The sequence below is a fragment of the Propithecus coquereli genome, unplaced genomic scaffold, assembly GCF_000956105.1.
Source record: "Propithecus coquereli isolate 6110/MARCELLA unplaced genomic scaffold, Pcoq_1.0 Scaffold14, whole genome shotgun sequence".
Lineage (NCBI taxonomy): Eukaryota > Metazoa > Chordata > Mammalia > Primates > Indriidae > Propithecus > Propithecus coquereli.
In genome coordinates this window covers 15,469,363-15,484,719 of record NW_012138302.1, presented here as the reverse complement: position 1 = coordinate 15,484,719, position 15,357 = coordinate 15,469,363, and the positions used below count along the sequence as shown (strand labels likewise).

The window sequence follows — 15,357 nt, the reverse complement described above, 5'->3', positions numbered from 1 at the left end:
TCAGCCTAGCTCACAGCAACCTCAAACTCCTGGGCTCAAGTGATCCTCCTGCCTCAGCCTCCTGAGTAGCTGGGACTACAGGCATGCACCACCATGTCTGGCTAATTTTTTCTTTTTTTTGGTAGAGACAGGGGTCTTGCTGTTGCTCAGGCTGGTCTTGAACTCCTGAGCTCAGGCAATCCTCCCGCCTTGGCCTCCCAGAGTGCTAGGATTACAGGCGTGAGCCACCACGCCCAGCCAAGATGTAAAACATCTTTATCCACTCACTCTATCAGTTCTTCCCTTAGGCATACAAACTGCCACAGGACTGTTAGGTAGGGGCCAGCGGGAAAGGGAAACAGGTGCAGAGGGGAGAGGAGGGAGATCCAGTAGAGATACTGTTCTGACCAATTAGAGGAGGGTAAAAAAAACCCCACAAACCTAAGAGGTGGCCCAATCACAGAAACATACAACTTGGGGCATGTCAGATGAGCTGACAGTGACCTTAGGTGAACAACTCAAATCTGACAGGACTATCCAACTACCATGTCATTCCTCTCCTATCTCTTGGAAGAAGCAGTTATATATTGTTTCAAATTGCTATCTTCTTAATCCTCCTTTTGGAGCTCTCCTCTTGTTTGCAGAGGGTTAGAAGCTGAGCAAATCAGCTTAGGCTGTGAGTGTGGGCTTGTAGGCTCTTGTTGCTAGCTTTCCTTTTGCTCCTCTAGCCTAAGGGCAATAGGGGCTTCCTGCACTTACTGACCTCTGGGAAATGTCACCTTTTCTTACAGCCTTTTCAATGCTAATATACAAATTCCTCTGGGTAAAATACCTAAAGTGTTCTTCTTTTCTTTACTGAATATCAACTAATATGTCTTCCAAATTCAACTTATCTCCTCCGTTGTAAAGAAGTTGCACTTGGAAAATTACTAACTTCCTCATGCCAAAATTAAAGGGACACATCTCTATCATAGCACAAATCATCTATTTTTTCTTTCTCCCTTCTTCCCAAATTGATCATTTCTCTCCATCCCTAAAATCCTGCCTCCATAGCCATTCTTACTTCTAAAAATAATAAAAAAGCTAAATTTGAGCCCTCCAATTCCATTTTACTCAATACTGCCTTGGTGAGTGCCATTTTTAGATGGAAAAGGGTACAGCTAGTTCTTACGTGATCCCACCTCAGAGTCTAACGTGCCCCACACACTGCTTAACAGAGGAATCAGCAATCTCCTCTTTCCCACTTCCCAATCATTCATGACAAAGAATGGTTTTCATTCCAGCCCCAAACTCACCCTCTTCAAACAACTCCACCAATTTAGCAACATATGGGTTTTTATCATCATCCCCTTCAATCAACACACACTGCCCCACCTGGATGTGAATCTCAGTTGAATCACCTTCTACTTTCACACATATTTCTCTAGAAAGCAACAGAGAAACACATTAAGAAATCACTTAGGGTAGGCCAAGTTCTTTAGATCCTTTGGGCACAAAGGAAAGTGCTCTCCAACCCAGAAACCCCCTAAATAATTTCTCTCTGCTGCCCAACTTTCCTACTGGGAAAACAATTCACCCAGTTACATAAGAGAGTAGACAATGGGTTGAATGGATTGTGTTAGTGTGAGTGATGACTCCAAAGGCCTCAAAATGAACCCTAATTCCACTCAGTTATTGACCAAGAACAAGACAGGCTTCCCAAGGCTATAGAGCTGCCCCAAAAATATATCAAATTGTTAGGAGATTTCCAGGGCTAGGAAGGACATGGTACCATTTATCAAAATATCATAAAGAGATACTCACCTTAAGTAGATATGACATTATCACACATATCAAATTTATTAACCTCTCATAATTTTGCCCCTATCACTAGGGGCAAAATTTATGCTACCATCTTCTTGAATTAGACAGAACCCCTCCTTACAATCAGTTCATATCTATTATCCTTTAATCATCGATGTGCAGTAATTAGAACAATCTAGCTTGAGAAAACTATATTTCCAGGACAACCAAAAGACCCCATCACTCACTTGTAGGTTTGGTGGCGCAGTTTTCGATCCAACAATGGCCTGCCGACCCATGAGTAAGTCAGTCTGGTCTTCAGCCTTGTCGGGTAGTGCGCCATGGCTCCTGTGGAGAAGTCCTAACTCTGAATTACTAGGACAATGCTCTGATGGGTTTTCAGCTAGTCACTCCCTGCCTTCAATGAGTTCAGCCTTTTTTTCTGTCCCTGATGTATTCCCACACATTTTAGACTGAGAAAACATTTTCTGTGAGGAAAAAGTCAGCTCTATGAAGATTACACACAGGCAACTTAATATCATCTGTGTTTACCTCATACTATGCCTTATCTTTTCCTATCCAGGGAAACAGGAGGGTCAACTCCTAAGAAAAGAAACTGTAAATGTTTACAAGTATTTATTAGGAACAAGGCACAATAGGTGTGAAACATCTACTGATGTGAAATTATTATAAAAGACAGTGACACAGTGGTTGTAAATGGCTTCACAACACTTACACTCCAGACAGCAATAAAATATAAATTCAATAAAGGACAACTAATACTTCAAAGAGCCCAGTGAAACTACTGAAATTAGAAGACCAGGTCTTCTGGCTGTTCAGGAAGGAAGGGCTTCCTAAAAGGGTTTCCTAATATTGAATAATTAGTAGATATTGATAAGATCAAATGAAATGAAGGATTCCAAGATTTAGAGGAAAAAACATATAAGCAGCATTTGGGGTAATGGTAATGGGTTTTATCAAGTGCATCCATTAGAAAAAAATTATCAGTGTTACTAACCAGTACTGCCCTGGCAGTTGGAAGGGGTATTTTTCTTTGCAGCTAACAGGTCCTAGATATGAGTATTGCTGAAAAGAAAGGGTTGTAGTAAACTACATGGAAAAAAAGACATTTTTATTGACAAAAACAGAAATACAAATGAAAAGTCCCAACATAATCCTCTTTACAATTTTGAAACTGTAATCTAAACATTTTAATAATAATGTCAATCCACCCACTGCTTCACTTGACCAAAAAAATAAAATAAGAATGCCAATCCATTATCTTAAAGTTAAATAATTTTTAAAATAATAAACTTTTCCTTGGAATTCCATGTTTTTCTTATGTAGCTAAAATTTTGCAAAACTGGGGTAAAAAAACATTAAGAAAATCCAGTCTGACAGAATTACTGAATTATTGACAGAGAGACCAGTAAAATTCCAGTCTGTGTTGAAAACAACAGAATTAGACTAGCATATCAACATCCAAATTAAACAAGCTGATTTCCTAAAGTTCAGTGGCATTAGGTCCCACATTCTATTTGGGAACATTTCACCCATAAGATTTTCTGCTTTTAAAAATAAACTTCTTCCAAAAGATGCCTGAATGATTGCTATTAAGCATATTTACAGTATAATTTGCAACACATTACTATTAAATCAATCTAATTTTAATTAAGTACAGTGTAGAAATGAACAAAGAGCAAAGAAGATTGATGAGTAATTTTGAGTAGAACAAGTGGAAGACTTGTGCTCCAGTAAAAAATGAATTTGGATTCCTAATATCCAATAATCTTTTGGTAAAAATTAGTAAAATTGATTAAATCTAAACAAATGTTCACAGACATACATACATTAATGTACCCTTCAATATGTGTTCTTTTTAATGGAAGATGTAACATGAAACTATCACAAGTAAACTTGGAACTTTTCGCCTTTTCCACATTCGGGCAAAATATACTACTGACATACAGACAAAAGATTCGATTAAATGGCAGCACCCACTAAGCTTTCTCATTCAAAAAACAGGAATATCACTGACAGTGCTTTGTAGCAAATTTGTATCTCCCAGCAAACCTACAATTCTTGAATAATCTAACTGTAGGACAAATGGCCTGATTTGTCACTTTGACTATGACATTTTATTTCACTGGCACAATAATCTCATTTTTTCAAACCCCAAATTGGCATATGGAAGGACGGCTTCTATACCTATAAGGTACTCATTTATACCTAAAGGCATCAAATCTATGCCCTCGAATCTTTTAAACCTAGGCCATATTTTAGCTTATTAAAGCAGGCATTCTCCTGCTGTTAGAGCCGGTTCCCCTTGGCCCCAGGAACAGAGAGGCAGAGTCACCGAGGCTGCAAATGGCAAAGGAGTTTATTGGCTAGCTTGAGCTAGGGTCCAAGTCCCAGAGCACCAACGCAGTGGCCTCTCCTATGAACCAGGACTGGACCCCGCCCTGGGGTAAAAGTTAAGCTTTTATACCTTTTTTTTGTTTTGCACACGACTCACAGGTTTCACACGACACGCTGGGCACACCTTCACACCTTCCCCCCTCCCCTCCTTAGTTCATTGGTTCCTTTAAAAGTGGCTGATTTTGTTGGCTCCTGATTGGTTCCTTTAAAAGTGGCTGCAAGCCACGAGATTTTCGCGCCGGAGCCAGTTGTGGTCAGCGTCGTAACGGGGAAAGGGCAGCGTCATTTCAGGGAAACCGAAACTTAGGCCTACTCCAGGAAGTTCAGCCTGTCATGGAGTCACTCCTGCTCTTATTCCCGTTTTTCATTCTGATTAACTATATTTAACAAACAACTAAAAGCAAGCACGGTCACAGAAGCAAACAGCATGAGTTAGAATCAGAGAGAGAGCACATTTTTCTCTAATCTCAAACAATTCATTTCACACAAAGCAAAGTACATTCTCCTACTATCAATTCCTGTTTTTCACTGCAAAAGCCAAGTTAGGGTAAAACTTTAACATTCCTTTTTTAGGAGACCATGGGCTGTGCCCAATGAGACCAGTATACATATATATGTGAGCAAGGGGTATATGTATGTGACCTAGGCTGAAGAGGCAGGGTTACTGGAAGGAAGGCTTCCAGGACCTGGACCACATAACCTGCCTTGCCTCTATCACTTTGCTCCAGGCCCGCTTTTCTAAACCTCAAACAGACCAAGATTTTTAGTGCGTCCAGACTTAGAAAGGCCTTCACTGACACCCAGTGGAAAGTTACCCACTCCTCCTTACACTATCCTCCAGAGTAATGTTACATTACACCACCTTGTTATTAATTGAATTACATTATTTTCCTATTTATTGTGCTTCCCACATTAGAATAGACCTTGTCTATCTTATTCATAACTGCATTCCCATAGCTAGGTCAGGACTTGGCATATAATAGGTAAATGAATGAATAAATGAACTGGTTTTAAAAACCATTAGGACAGGCTGGGTGTGATGGCTGGCACCTGTAATCCTAGCACTCTGGGAGGCTGAGGCAGGAGGACAGCTTGAGCTCAGGAGTTCGAGACCAGCCTGAGCAAGAGCAAGACCCCATTTCTACTAAAACTAGAAAAAATAAGCTGGATGTGGTGGCGTGTGCCTGAAGTCCCAGCTACTGGGGTGGCTGAGGCAGGAGGAGGATCGTCTGAGCCCAGGAGTTTGAGGTTGCAGTGAGCTATGATGATGCCACTGCATTGTAGCCTGGGTGACAGAGCAAGACTCTGTCTCAAAAAACAAAACAAAACAAAGCCCATCAGGACAAGCCTGGGTAACATAGGAAAACCCTGACTCTACCAAAAACAAAAAAAAGCTGGGTGTGGTCATCCCAACTATTCAGGAAGCTAAAGTGGCAAGATCCCTTGAGCCCAGGAGTTCAATACCAGCCTGGGCAACAGAGTGAGATCTTGGCTTTTTTTTTTAACATATATAAAGAAATCATCAAGACAATACCAAGTGTGGTGAGAAGGTGAGAACACAGAACAGCCAGAACTCTTACACATTGCCACAGGGCATGTATATTAATAGCATATAAATTGGTATAACCACTGTACAGAATTAGCAGTATCTACTAAAGCTGAATGTGTGCACACCCCGTGACCCACAAATTTCAATAGAATATATAAATTATCATCAAAAAACATGAACCAGAATATTCATAACAGCACTATCCAGCAATGAAACTGAACCAACTACAACTACACAAAACAACGTGGGGAAAATTTCACAAAATGATACTGGACTAAAGAAATCAGATGCAAAAAAAATACATACTATATTGAGTCCATTTACAGAAAGTTCAAAAACAGGCAAAAGTAATCTATGTTATTAGAATTCACAACAGAACCTAGTGTCTACCTAAAAGGAAGAAGCTGAGGCAAAATTAATATAAATAGAGAGTTTATTGGGGCCAAGCTTGCGGAGTGTAACCCAGGAGCATAGATTCAAGTTGCCTTGAATATACACTCCAATTATCAGCAGTTAAATTTTAAAGTAGATTTTTCTTTTATATATACATATATATATTTTGATGCACTGACCCAATAATAAAGTAGATTTTTAAAGGAAAAGATGAGGCAGTTTCAAAGTTGTTCACTAATAATTTACATTAAAATAACATCAGCTATTGATTGGCTATCCACTGTTTTTTGTATCACAAATTTCAGGAACAAGAAGATAACGTGTGAGGCAGCTAGGTAGGCTTTAAACAATTGCTCCCTGGCATGGGTGTGAGGGATTGAAGTCCCATGCTCTAGTCTCTCTGGGCTAGACAAATTTTGCATACCTCACAGAGCTCAGGCTTCTCTGAGCTATTTTTCTTTTCGGACTAGGAAGATGAAAGGGGACACTGCAGGGAGGCAGGGGCTTCTGGGATGCTGATCATGCTGTTTCTTGATCTAGGTGCTGGCTACGTGAGTATGTTCTCTTTAAGAAACCTCCTTGAGCTGTACATTTATCATTTATGCACTTTTCTGTATGTATGTTATTCTTCAATGAAAAGTTAAAAAAATGAATCAGGAGTCCTTCTGAAGAGGCAGTATAAGGAACTCACAGCAAATGTCAAGCCTCTTGTGTATTACTGGACTTTCTTACCCTTGACCCAGCATTTCATCTCATCTGACAACAGCAGAGAGATTCCCCAAGGAAGGTGGTTGAAGGGACTGGAAAGGCAGACCTGACTTAGCCTAACAAACGCTTTGGCTTCTAGGAGATAACCATTACAGGGTCTTGCTGTCACAGATACTGGAAATCCAGAATATACACACCACCCAGTCTAGGAGCCACACACAAGCAAAACAGATAAGGCAGCTGAAGTAAAAATGATAGCACATATTTCGGCCAGAATGACAGAAGGTTAAGCCAAAACTCTTAACATATTTATTTCATTTAATTCTTAAAAAAATTCTAGAACAATGCTAGCACATAGTTAAGTGCACAGTACACACTCAATAATATTTGCTCAATGAAAGGTAGAAGCTACTCTCACTTCAAGGTGATAATCTGTCCATTGTTACATGGGATGGCACAGCTTTAACTCAAACCCTGAATACCCAGATTCCAATGACTGTGCTCTCAACATACTGTATGAAATTGGATGTGATAATAACATATGACCAAGAGCTTGCTTTTGGTGTGCTTATTATAATACAATAAGTCAGGCTTTCCAGCCGCTGTCTGAACAGTTAACAAGGCTTCAGTAGCCTTACCCACAAAATGGAGATAACATAATCTTTTATTCAATCAATATTTATCAAGCACCCATTGTGTTCCAGGCACTATTCTAGGATTATTGAGGATTAAATGAGAAAATGCAAAATGGTAAATCCACTTTCACACTCCCTTAATCTCTTGCATTTATTTGTAAGGGACAGTGGTTCTATTTTTTTTTTTTTATAATTGATAGGTCAGGCCCAGTGTCTCACACCTGAAATCCTAACACTCTGCAAGACCGAACGAAGCAGGATTGCTTGAGCTCAGGAGTTTGAGACCAGTGTGAGCAAGAGCAAGAACCGTCTCTACTAAAAATAGAAAATTAGCCCAGCATGGTGGCGCACACCTGTAGTCCCAGCTACTCAGCTATTCCTCCCCAGCCTGAGGCAGGAAGATCGCTTGAGCCCAGGAGTTTGAGATTGCAGTGAGCTACGAAGATGCCCCTGCGCTCCAGCTGGGCGACAGAAGGAAACTGTCTCAAAAACAAACAAACGAAAACATATATATATAATTTAATGAATATTATTAACTCACATACAATCCACACAAATTTCAGAGATTTCACAAACCTTCTAAAGTCCACATATTGTCCTCTATTATGGTGAAAAACGTTTTGGAAGACTTGGTAAACCATACTCTTAGAGTGGAAATTTTTTTGGTATTCCCAGCCCACCTAATACAGCAGGGAAGAGGGTACCATTATTTATATTTTACAGACAACTGAAATCATATCTAATCATCTCAGTTTCACAAATAGTTAACGAGGATAAGAATCTCGCATCTCATCTCTCTAAACCAGTACTTTTTCCAATAGTCGCAAGAGAAGGCCCCTCTAAGCCGGCGTTAGACTAGAGAAATAGAAAGGGTGCCACTGGACTCCCTGGACTCCAGGAAAGAAGGTGGGTGGGTGGGAGCCCTGCAGTTAAGAGCAGCTCATCTGGAAAAATGAAGACCCAGGTAGGAGCCAGGCCACTTAGTCCCGAAAAACGACTTAGACAAGTCTCTCTGGGCGCAACTGCAACACTCATAAAATGGGGTAGTAACATCTGCTCCGTCTTCCCTGTAGTGCTTGTTGCACTATGGCTCAAAGAAGGAAATGAGGCACGTGCTTTACAAAGGCAATGCATAGAGAAGGAAAGGCTAAGTCATTATTGAGAGTCTCAGGACGCTGAGGGCAGGAATGCTCACATTTCTTTGCTTTGGCTTCCGACTTCCCCATTGCAAGCGCTCAGACCCTGGTAGAGTGGGAAGCCTTTTAGGAGTGGGGATGTGGAAAAGAGGAACATTCCTAAAGGCTCAGAACAGTGCCAGGCAATAAACAGGCGTTCGGTACATGTCAGCTGAATGAATCAATGAGTGAGTCTACAGAGAACCACGACCTCAGTTGCAGAGGCTCAGGTCCCACCCCCGACCCCCGGCCCACGGGACGCCACACTCACCGGGGGCCAAAGCTTCCTCAGGCTGGCCGAAAGCCTCCGCTTCCCACTGCCTTCGCTTCGGAAGCTCGGGAGATGCAGCAACTTTTTACCTGCCCCAGCTGGACTCCTCCTTTTACAGCCAAGGGCCGCACGCCGTAGCCAAAGCTGAGGCCTCGGAAATGGAATGGAAAGAAGGTGGAGAAAAAAAATTTTCGCGCCAAACGGTGTGGCCCCGCCTCCAGGCTGCCTCCCCCGTTGCGTCACCAACCAGCCCGCCCACCCGGGAGAAGGGGCCTCTGACGTACATCCGCCAGCGGGCAGCGGCCATCTTTGATTCGCTCGGCGACGTGGTTCCGGAAGAAGTTCCTTTCGTTACAGGGTTTCCGGCTTCAAGATGGTCGCCTAAACTGTTGAGACTTTTGCCGCTGTTCTCCGTCTCTCTCCGTTTTTTTTTGTTTTTTTTTTTAACCTGGACGTGACGCATTAAAGGACCCGACGGAAATAGAACTGAAGGAGTTCTAAAATGGCGAACCGTACGGTGAAGGATGCGCACAGCATCCACGGCACCAACCCTCAGTACCTGGTGGAGAAGATCATTCGGACACGAATCTATGAGTCCAAGTACTGGAAAGAGGAGTGCTTTGGCCTTACGGGTGAGCGGGAGCGCGCGGACCCCCTCTCGGCTGCCTGTGGCCCATTTCTCCTGACTGAGTACCAGTAGGACTGGCGACTGGTCCCTGGGGGTGGTAACGGAGGGAAGTATGTCATTTAGAAAAAATTGAGTGCCTACTGTGTTGGGCATTGGAGACACAAATGAAACCGATAGGGCTTTATTCTAAAGGGTGTCTCAGTTGGGTTAAGTTAGTCCATATTTGAGGATAGCCTGTTGGATTACAAACTGTTAAGCTCAAGGACCCAGATGGAATTCCGTGACATAGCCTCTCGAAGGTCTTAAAGGGCCGTTAACATGCTCTAAACCAAATTCATGGTCTTCCCGTCCTTAAACTGGGCCAGTTCTGGTATTTCCACAATTGGATCCTAATGTAAATATCAGTTCTTCAAGTAGTCTTCCGATCTTTGTTCGAATTCTGGTTTTAAATCCATGTCCTTCGATACTCTGGCTGTGGACCTTCAGCCCAAGGTCCTTTTGATCACAAGTACCTTTCTTAGCCCTCGTTTTCCTTACCTGGAAATAAGGACAATGCTAGAATTTTCCTCATGGCTTGTCGTAAAGATTAAATGAGGTAAGATGAAATGCTTAGCAGAGTACCTGGCATATAGTAATCCTTCGGTGTATGTCAGCTACAGTCATCATCATTATTATTAATACTAATGTTAAACTGTTGATGAGTAATTAGGAGCACCAACTCTTGAACTAACTCTCTCCACTTCCAGCCAGGAAGAGCTTAGCCCTAATATCTCTGAGATGTCACTCTATTTGTTTTTGGTTTTTTAGCTGAACTTGTAGTTGATAAAGCCATGGAGTTAAGGTTTGTGGGTGGCGTCTATGGTGGCAACATAAAACCAACTCCCTTTCTGTGTTTAACCTTGAAGATGCTTCAAATTCAGCCTGAGAAAGATATCATTGTGGAGTTTATCAAAAATGAAGATTTCAAGTGAGTACAATGTTGGCTAGGTAATACAAAAGCTTCAATTTTGGTAGTTCAAAACTGGGCTTTCTTTAAGAGGGGTGAACCCATTATGTCTCACTTCCACAGAGTTCCACTTCAGGTTTTTGCTCTTGAGCCCTTGCATTTGTATTTTGTCTATTCTAATTGTATTAGTCTTCTACTTTATTTTCTTGGTTTTGGTAATTTTTCCCCCAGAAAACGATTTTACTAATACATTGAATGTATGTTAAGCAGAAGTGAGTACCCAATATGTTGGTGGACACTAAATGCTCAGGGGTAAAAAAGACAACATAAAGCGTTAGTTCAGATGTGTTAGATCTAGGTTCATGTCCTGACTCTGTTACTCATTAATTGTGACCTTGGAGAAGTTACTAAATTTTCTAACTTTTATTTTCCTTATCTGTAAAATGGGGACAAAAATATTTACTCATAAGATTGATGTGAGAGTTAAAGAAGATGGTACATGCACATCTCTCTACATAGTGCCTGTTGCATGGTAAACACCTAAAAGAGGTAAACACCTCTTTAAGGGGGAGACATAATAATAGCTTAATTATGTGTCATGCTCTGTTCTAAGGGCTTTACACATAATAATTCATTTAACCTTCACAACAACCTTATAAACTTATTATCCCTATTTTACAGGGGAGGAAACAGAGGCACAGAGAGATTAATTTGCCCAAAGTCAAACAGCTAATAAATTGGCAAAGCTGGCTTCAGAGCCTATATTCTTTGCTACGATATCCTGCTGCTCATATAAAGAAAGTGTTGAGTTCCAAATGCCTACTAGTTACCCAAGTGGAGATGTGAGTAAGTAGGTGGATAAAGGAGAACAGGAAAAGGAAGGAATCTTACAAAACATTAACAGCTAGAAAATAGCCAAGTTTTGTTAGATACTTACTATGTGCTATGTGCTAGAGTGTTTAGCATTTTAAATGCTTAGCACTTTTAAATGCATTTCTTATTTAATCCAACAAGCCAGTACATTAGGTAGCATCATCTCCATTTTACAAGGATTGAGAAAGCAAGTAATTTGCCCAGTAATGTCACAGAGTTAGTAAATTATGGAAACAGAATTCAAATCTAAATGTCTTTGACTTTTTTCTAGAACCAGCATTCACCTCTGTGTGTGTTTGTTCTTGTATTATTATTAAATATATCTTACACCTTCTGTTAAATTTAGTATCTTATCTGATTCTTAGAATAATCCTGTGAGGTAAATAGGTTTTATTCTAGTTTTACAGATGATATATCTGATAACTGACCAATATGTACAAAGTTCCCACAGCTGTAAGTGGTAGAGTGGTAACTTGAACTCAGATCTCCATATTTTAGCCGTCTTTCTTCTGCTTCATGCTACCTCCAAAATTGCAGCTTTCTTATCTGCCAAAGAGAAGAAAGAAAATGTTTATCCACTACTTTCCTGATGTAAAACTCAGGAACATCTTAGGATGGCCTATTGTTTCACTGTCATGTATTTGTCAGGTATGTCCGTATGTTGGGGGCACTTTACATGAGGCTGACAGGCACTGCAATTGATTGCTACAAGTACTTGGAGCCATTGTATAATGACTATCGAAAAATCAAGAGCCAGAACCGAAATGGAGGTGAGTATGGTGCCAAGTCTCTGGACTGTCTTTTTTTTTTTTAAGAGACAGAGTCTTGCTATGTTGCCCAGGCTGGTCTTGATCTCCTGGCCTCAAGCAATCCTGCCACCTCAGCCTCCCAAGTAGCTAGGATTATAGATGCGAACCCCCGTTCCCAGCTCAGACTGTCATTTTTAAGCCAGTTTTCATTTCATCAATACCTGTGCCCTCACATTGTTACATACAATGTGAGTGCTCCTCTTCATCTACATTGTTACAGTCTTCATCCAGGTCTTCCATCTCATCAAGGGGAGTATTCATTCTGACAGCTAGCTTCTTGTTGGCCATACCAAGTCTGACCTTTCTGCCTTCCTTTCCAACAGTATTTTTTTTTTTTTTTGAGACAGAGTCTCGCTCTGCCCGAGCTAGAGTGCCGTGGCATCATCCTAGCTCACAGCAACCTCAAACTCCTGGGCTCAGGCGATCCTCCTGCCTCAGCCTCCCGAGTAGCTGGGACTACAGGCATGCGCCACCATGCTTGGCTAGTTTTTTCTATATATTTTTATTTGTCCAATTAATTTCTTTCTATTTTTAGTAGAGACAGGGTCTCGCTCTTGCTCAGGCTGGTTTCGAACTCCTGAGTTGAAACAATCCGCCCGCCTCGGCCTCCCAGAGAGCTAGGATTACAGGCGTGAGCCACCGTGCCCGGCCTCCAACAGTATTTTATGTCGGTCCCTGCCTTGCATCTCATACCCCCTTCACATGTGCTCCATCCCAAAAGATCTAGCTCCAGAATGGCTTCTCCATAAAAGCCTTCCCCAATCCTCCCAGACAAAGTCAGTTTTCCATGTTACATCTTCACCATTCTTTCTACTGGCCTCTCCTCTAGCGCTGTACCTCATACTATAGTGTATAGACTAAGTGTACTCATACAGGAATCCCACTAAAAAATAATAGTATATCCAGGATAGGCAGCTTCATACTTTTACAAAGAGACACTTTGTATGCTAAAGAGGGATTCAGGGTAATGCAGTCAAAACCTTTTCTCACTTAGTGTCAGGACAAAAGATTTGCCTTTCCTCTCTATATGCATCATTAAACAGTAGAAGGTTAAGAATTTGGTATTGTACTTTAAGCTTTTATTAACTTATTCATTGAATAAATTCGTATTGAGTACCAGTGACATGCCACAAACTGCTATGTGCTAGAAATAACCTGGTGAGCAAGATGGACATGGTCATGGCCATGATGGGGTTATTTATGATTATATTATGTTAAACTAAGACAAGGTTTCTCAACTTATTGACATTTTGGGCCAGATAATTCTTTGTGTGGGGGTTGGCCTGTGCATTGTAAGATGTTTAGCAGTATCCCTGGCCCGTACACACTAGATAGAAGTAGCACTGCCCTCTAGGTAGGGGAGTGGGGGTGTGTAAAATCACCCGTGATTAAGAAACACTGAAGTAAGGTGATGGGTATCATAGAAATTCTAAAAAGCTGTTACTCCATGTGCCATATAAGATACACATTCTATATTCAGAAACATTTGTTTTCAAATGAGAAATTACATTTCAATTATATGATCTATTTAAGATCACCCCTGCATAAGTCAGGACTGTTCGTGTTTGCTTTTGTGTGTGTCATTCCTGATCCATTCATCCCTTAATCCCTTGCTTCTAGAGGGGCCTGGCACATAGATGGCCTCATATGAAGTCTTCACTCTTCTTTCACTTTTTGGCTATATAAATTTATTTCCAGGTTGCTTGAGCCTAATGATTTTTTCTTTCAGAGTTTGAACTGATGCATGTAGATGAGTTTATTGATGAACTACTGCACAGTGAGAGAGTCTGTGATATCATTCTGCCTCGACTACAGGTGAGAGATAAAGGTCTCTAATCAGAGTCATCCTTCGTAGACAGGCAGACCTCTTAATAAGTAGTCTTCCTGTCTATGAGAAAGGTAGTGGATTGGGAGTGAGAAGAAAACACAAAGTATTTGAAGGATAGGACTTTAAAAGTGAATAAAATCTTGTGTAGGATGTTATATCAAGGATATTATAGCTAGAGTAGTTTTGAAACTTCATGAACAGCTCTTTTGAAATCAATCTTCATATAAAAAGACAGAATATAAAAAAAAAGAGCCAGGAGTGGGAGACTGAGCCCTTAATTCCTTAAACGTCCCCTTTATCATCCTGCTTTCCCTAGTGATAAATAATTGTCCATAAGCCACCATTTCAGGAATAGGTTTTATGATTTAAAAACTACTTTTACAAATTACAAAGGGAAAATAGATATGGTAGGTAACCTAAAGAGAAAGGGAATGGGCTATAGTGGAGAGATACCCAAACAGGAAATTAATTTCTGTTATTATTACAGCTGACTCGCTGTTAGTCCTGGTCTTAGTTCCCCTATCTATAAAATGGAGAAATCAGACTGCCTCAGTGCTCTTTAAATTGCCCTGTGGGACCATTTTAGGAATACTGAGAGGAGTAAGTGGACATAGCCCCATGTATTCCAGCCGGAGTAGCTCCTTTTTTTCTCTAGGTCTGCAGGTCCCACCCCCACCCCCACCCGGCACACAGCAGGAAGTGAGCAGCAGGTGAGCTAGCAAAGCTTCATCTATATTTATAGCTGCTCCTCATTGCTCGCATCACTGCCTGAGCTCCATCTCTCCCCACTCTCCCCCAAGTCTGTGGAAAAATTTTCTTCTATGAAACTGGTCCTGGTGCCAAAAAGATTGGGCACCTCTGCTCTAGGTTATATGTTGGGCTTGAGAAGTGTAATTTCATTTGAACAAAGGCTTTTTTTCTTTTAAATGGCTGTATTGAGATATGATTGACACAATAAATTATATTTAAGGTCTAAAATTTGATAAGTTTTGACATGTAAACACCCTTGATTGTCACTGCAGTCAAGACAGTGAATCCCTCCCCCTCACCCCCAAGCAACTACTGATATGTTATCTGACACAATAGATTAGTTTGCATTTTGGAATTATACAGTAAATACTCTTTCTTACCTTTTTTCAGTCAGCATAACTATTTTGAGATTCATCCATGTTGCTGTGCATATCACTAGTTTATTCCATTTTATTGCTGAATAGTATTCCATTGTATGGATATACTATGGATATACTATGCTCAGGCTGGTTTCGAACTCCTGAGTTGAAACAATCCGCCCGCCTCGGCCTCCCAGAGAGCTAGGATTACAGGCGTGAGCCACCGTGCCCGGCCTCCAACAGTATTTTATGTC

At 41.1% G+C, this 15,357-nt stretch overlaps 2 protein-coding genes across 3 annotated transcripts in view; one reads left to right on the top strand and one right to left on the bottom strand.

The window, feature by feature from the left end:
• ORC1 (origin recognition complex, subunit 1) overlaps window positions 1-8,983 on the bottom strand; it is a 27,627-nt gene extending 18,644 nt beyond the window's left edge. Inside the window, exons 1-3 of the mRNA XM_012639471.1 lie at window positions 8,911-8,983; window positions 2,010-2,109; window positions 1,275-1,402 (exon numbers count right to left, since the gene is read on the bottom strand). Of these exons, the coding sequence (XP_012494925.1) occupies window positions 1,275-1,402; window positions 2,010-2,104 (223 nt within the window). The 5' untranslated portion in view covers window positions 2,105-2,109; window positions 8,911-8,983. The remainder of the gene's footprint in view (window positions 1-1,274; window positions 1,403-2,009; window positions 2,110-8,910) is intronic.
• A 223-nt stretch (window positions 8,984-9,206) lies between these two features.
• The window catches only part of PRPF38A (pre-mRNA processing factor 38A), a 16,181-nt gene continuing 10,030 nt past the window's right edge, over window positions 9,207-15,357 (top strand). The window contains exons 1-4 of one of the 2 annotated variants that reach the window (XM_012639464.1): window positions 9,207-9,542; window positions 10,346-10,505; window positions 12,006-12,127; window positions 13,896-13,981. In XM_012639464.1, the coding sequence (XP_012494918.1) occupies window positions 9,413-9,542; window positions 10,346-10,505; window positions 12,006-12,127; window positions 13,896-13,981 (498 nt within the window). In that variant the 5' untranslated portion in view covers window positions 9,207-9,412. The remainder of the gene's footprint in view (window positions 9,543-10,345; window positions 10,506-12,005; window positions 12,128-13,895; window positions 13,982-15,357) is intronic. The other variant, XM_012639465.1, reaches the window with a different exon arrangement.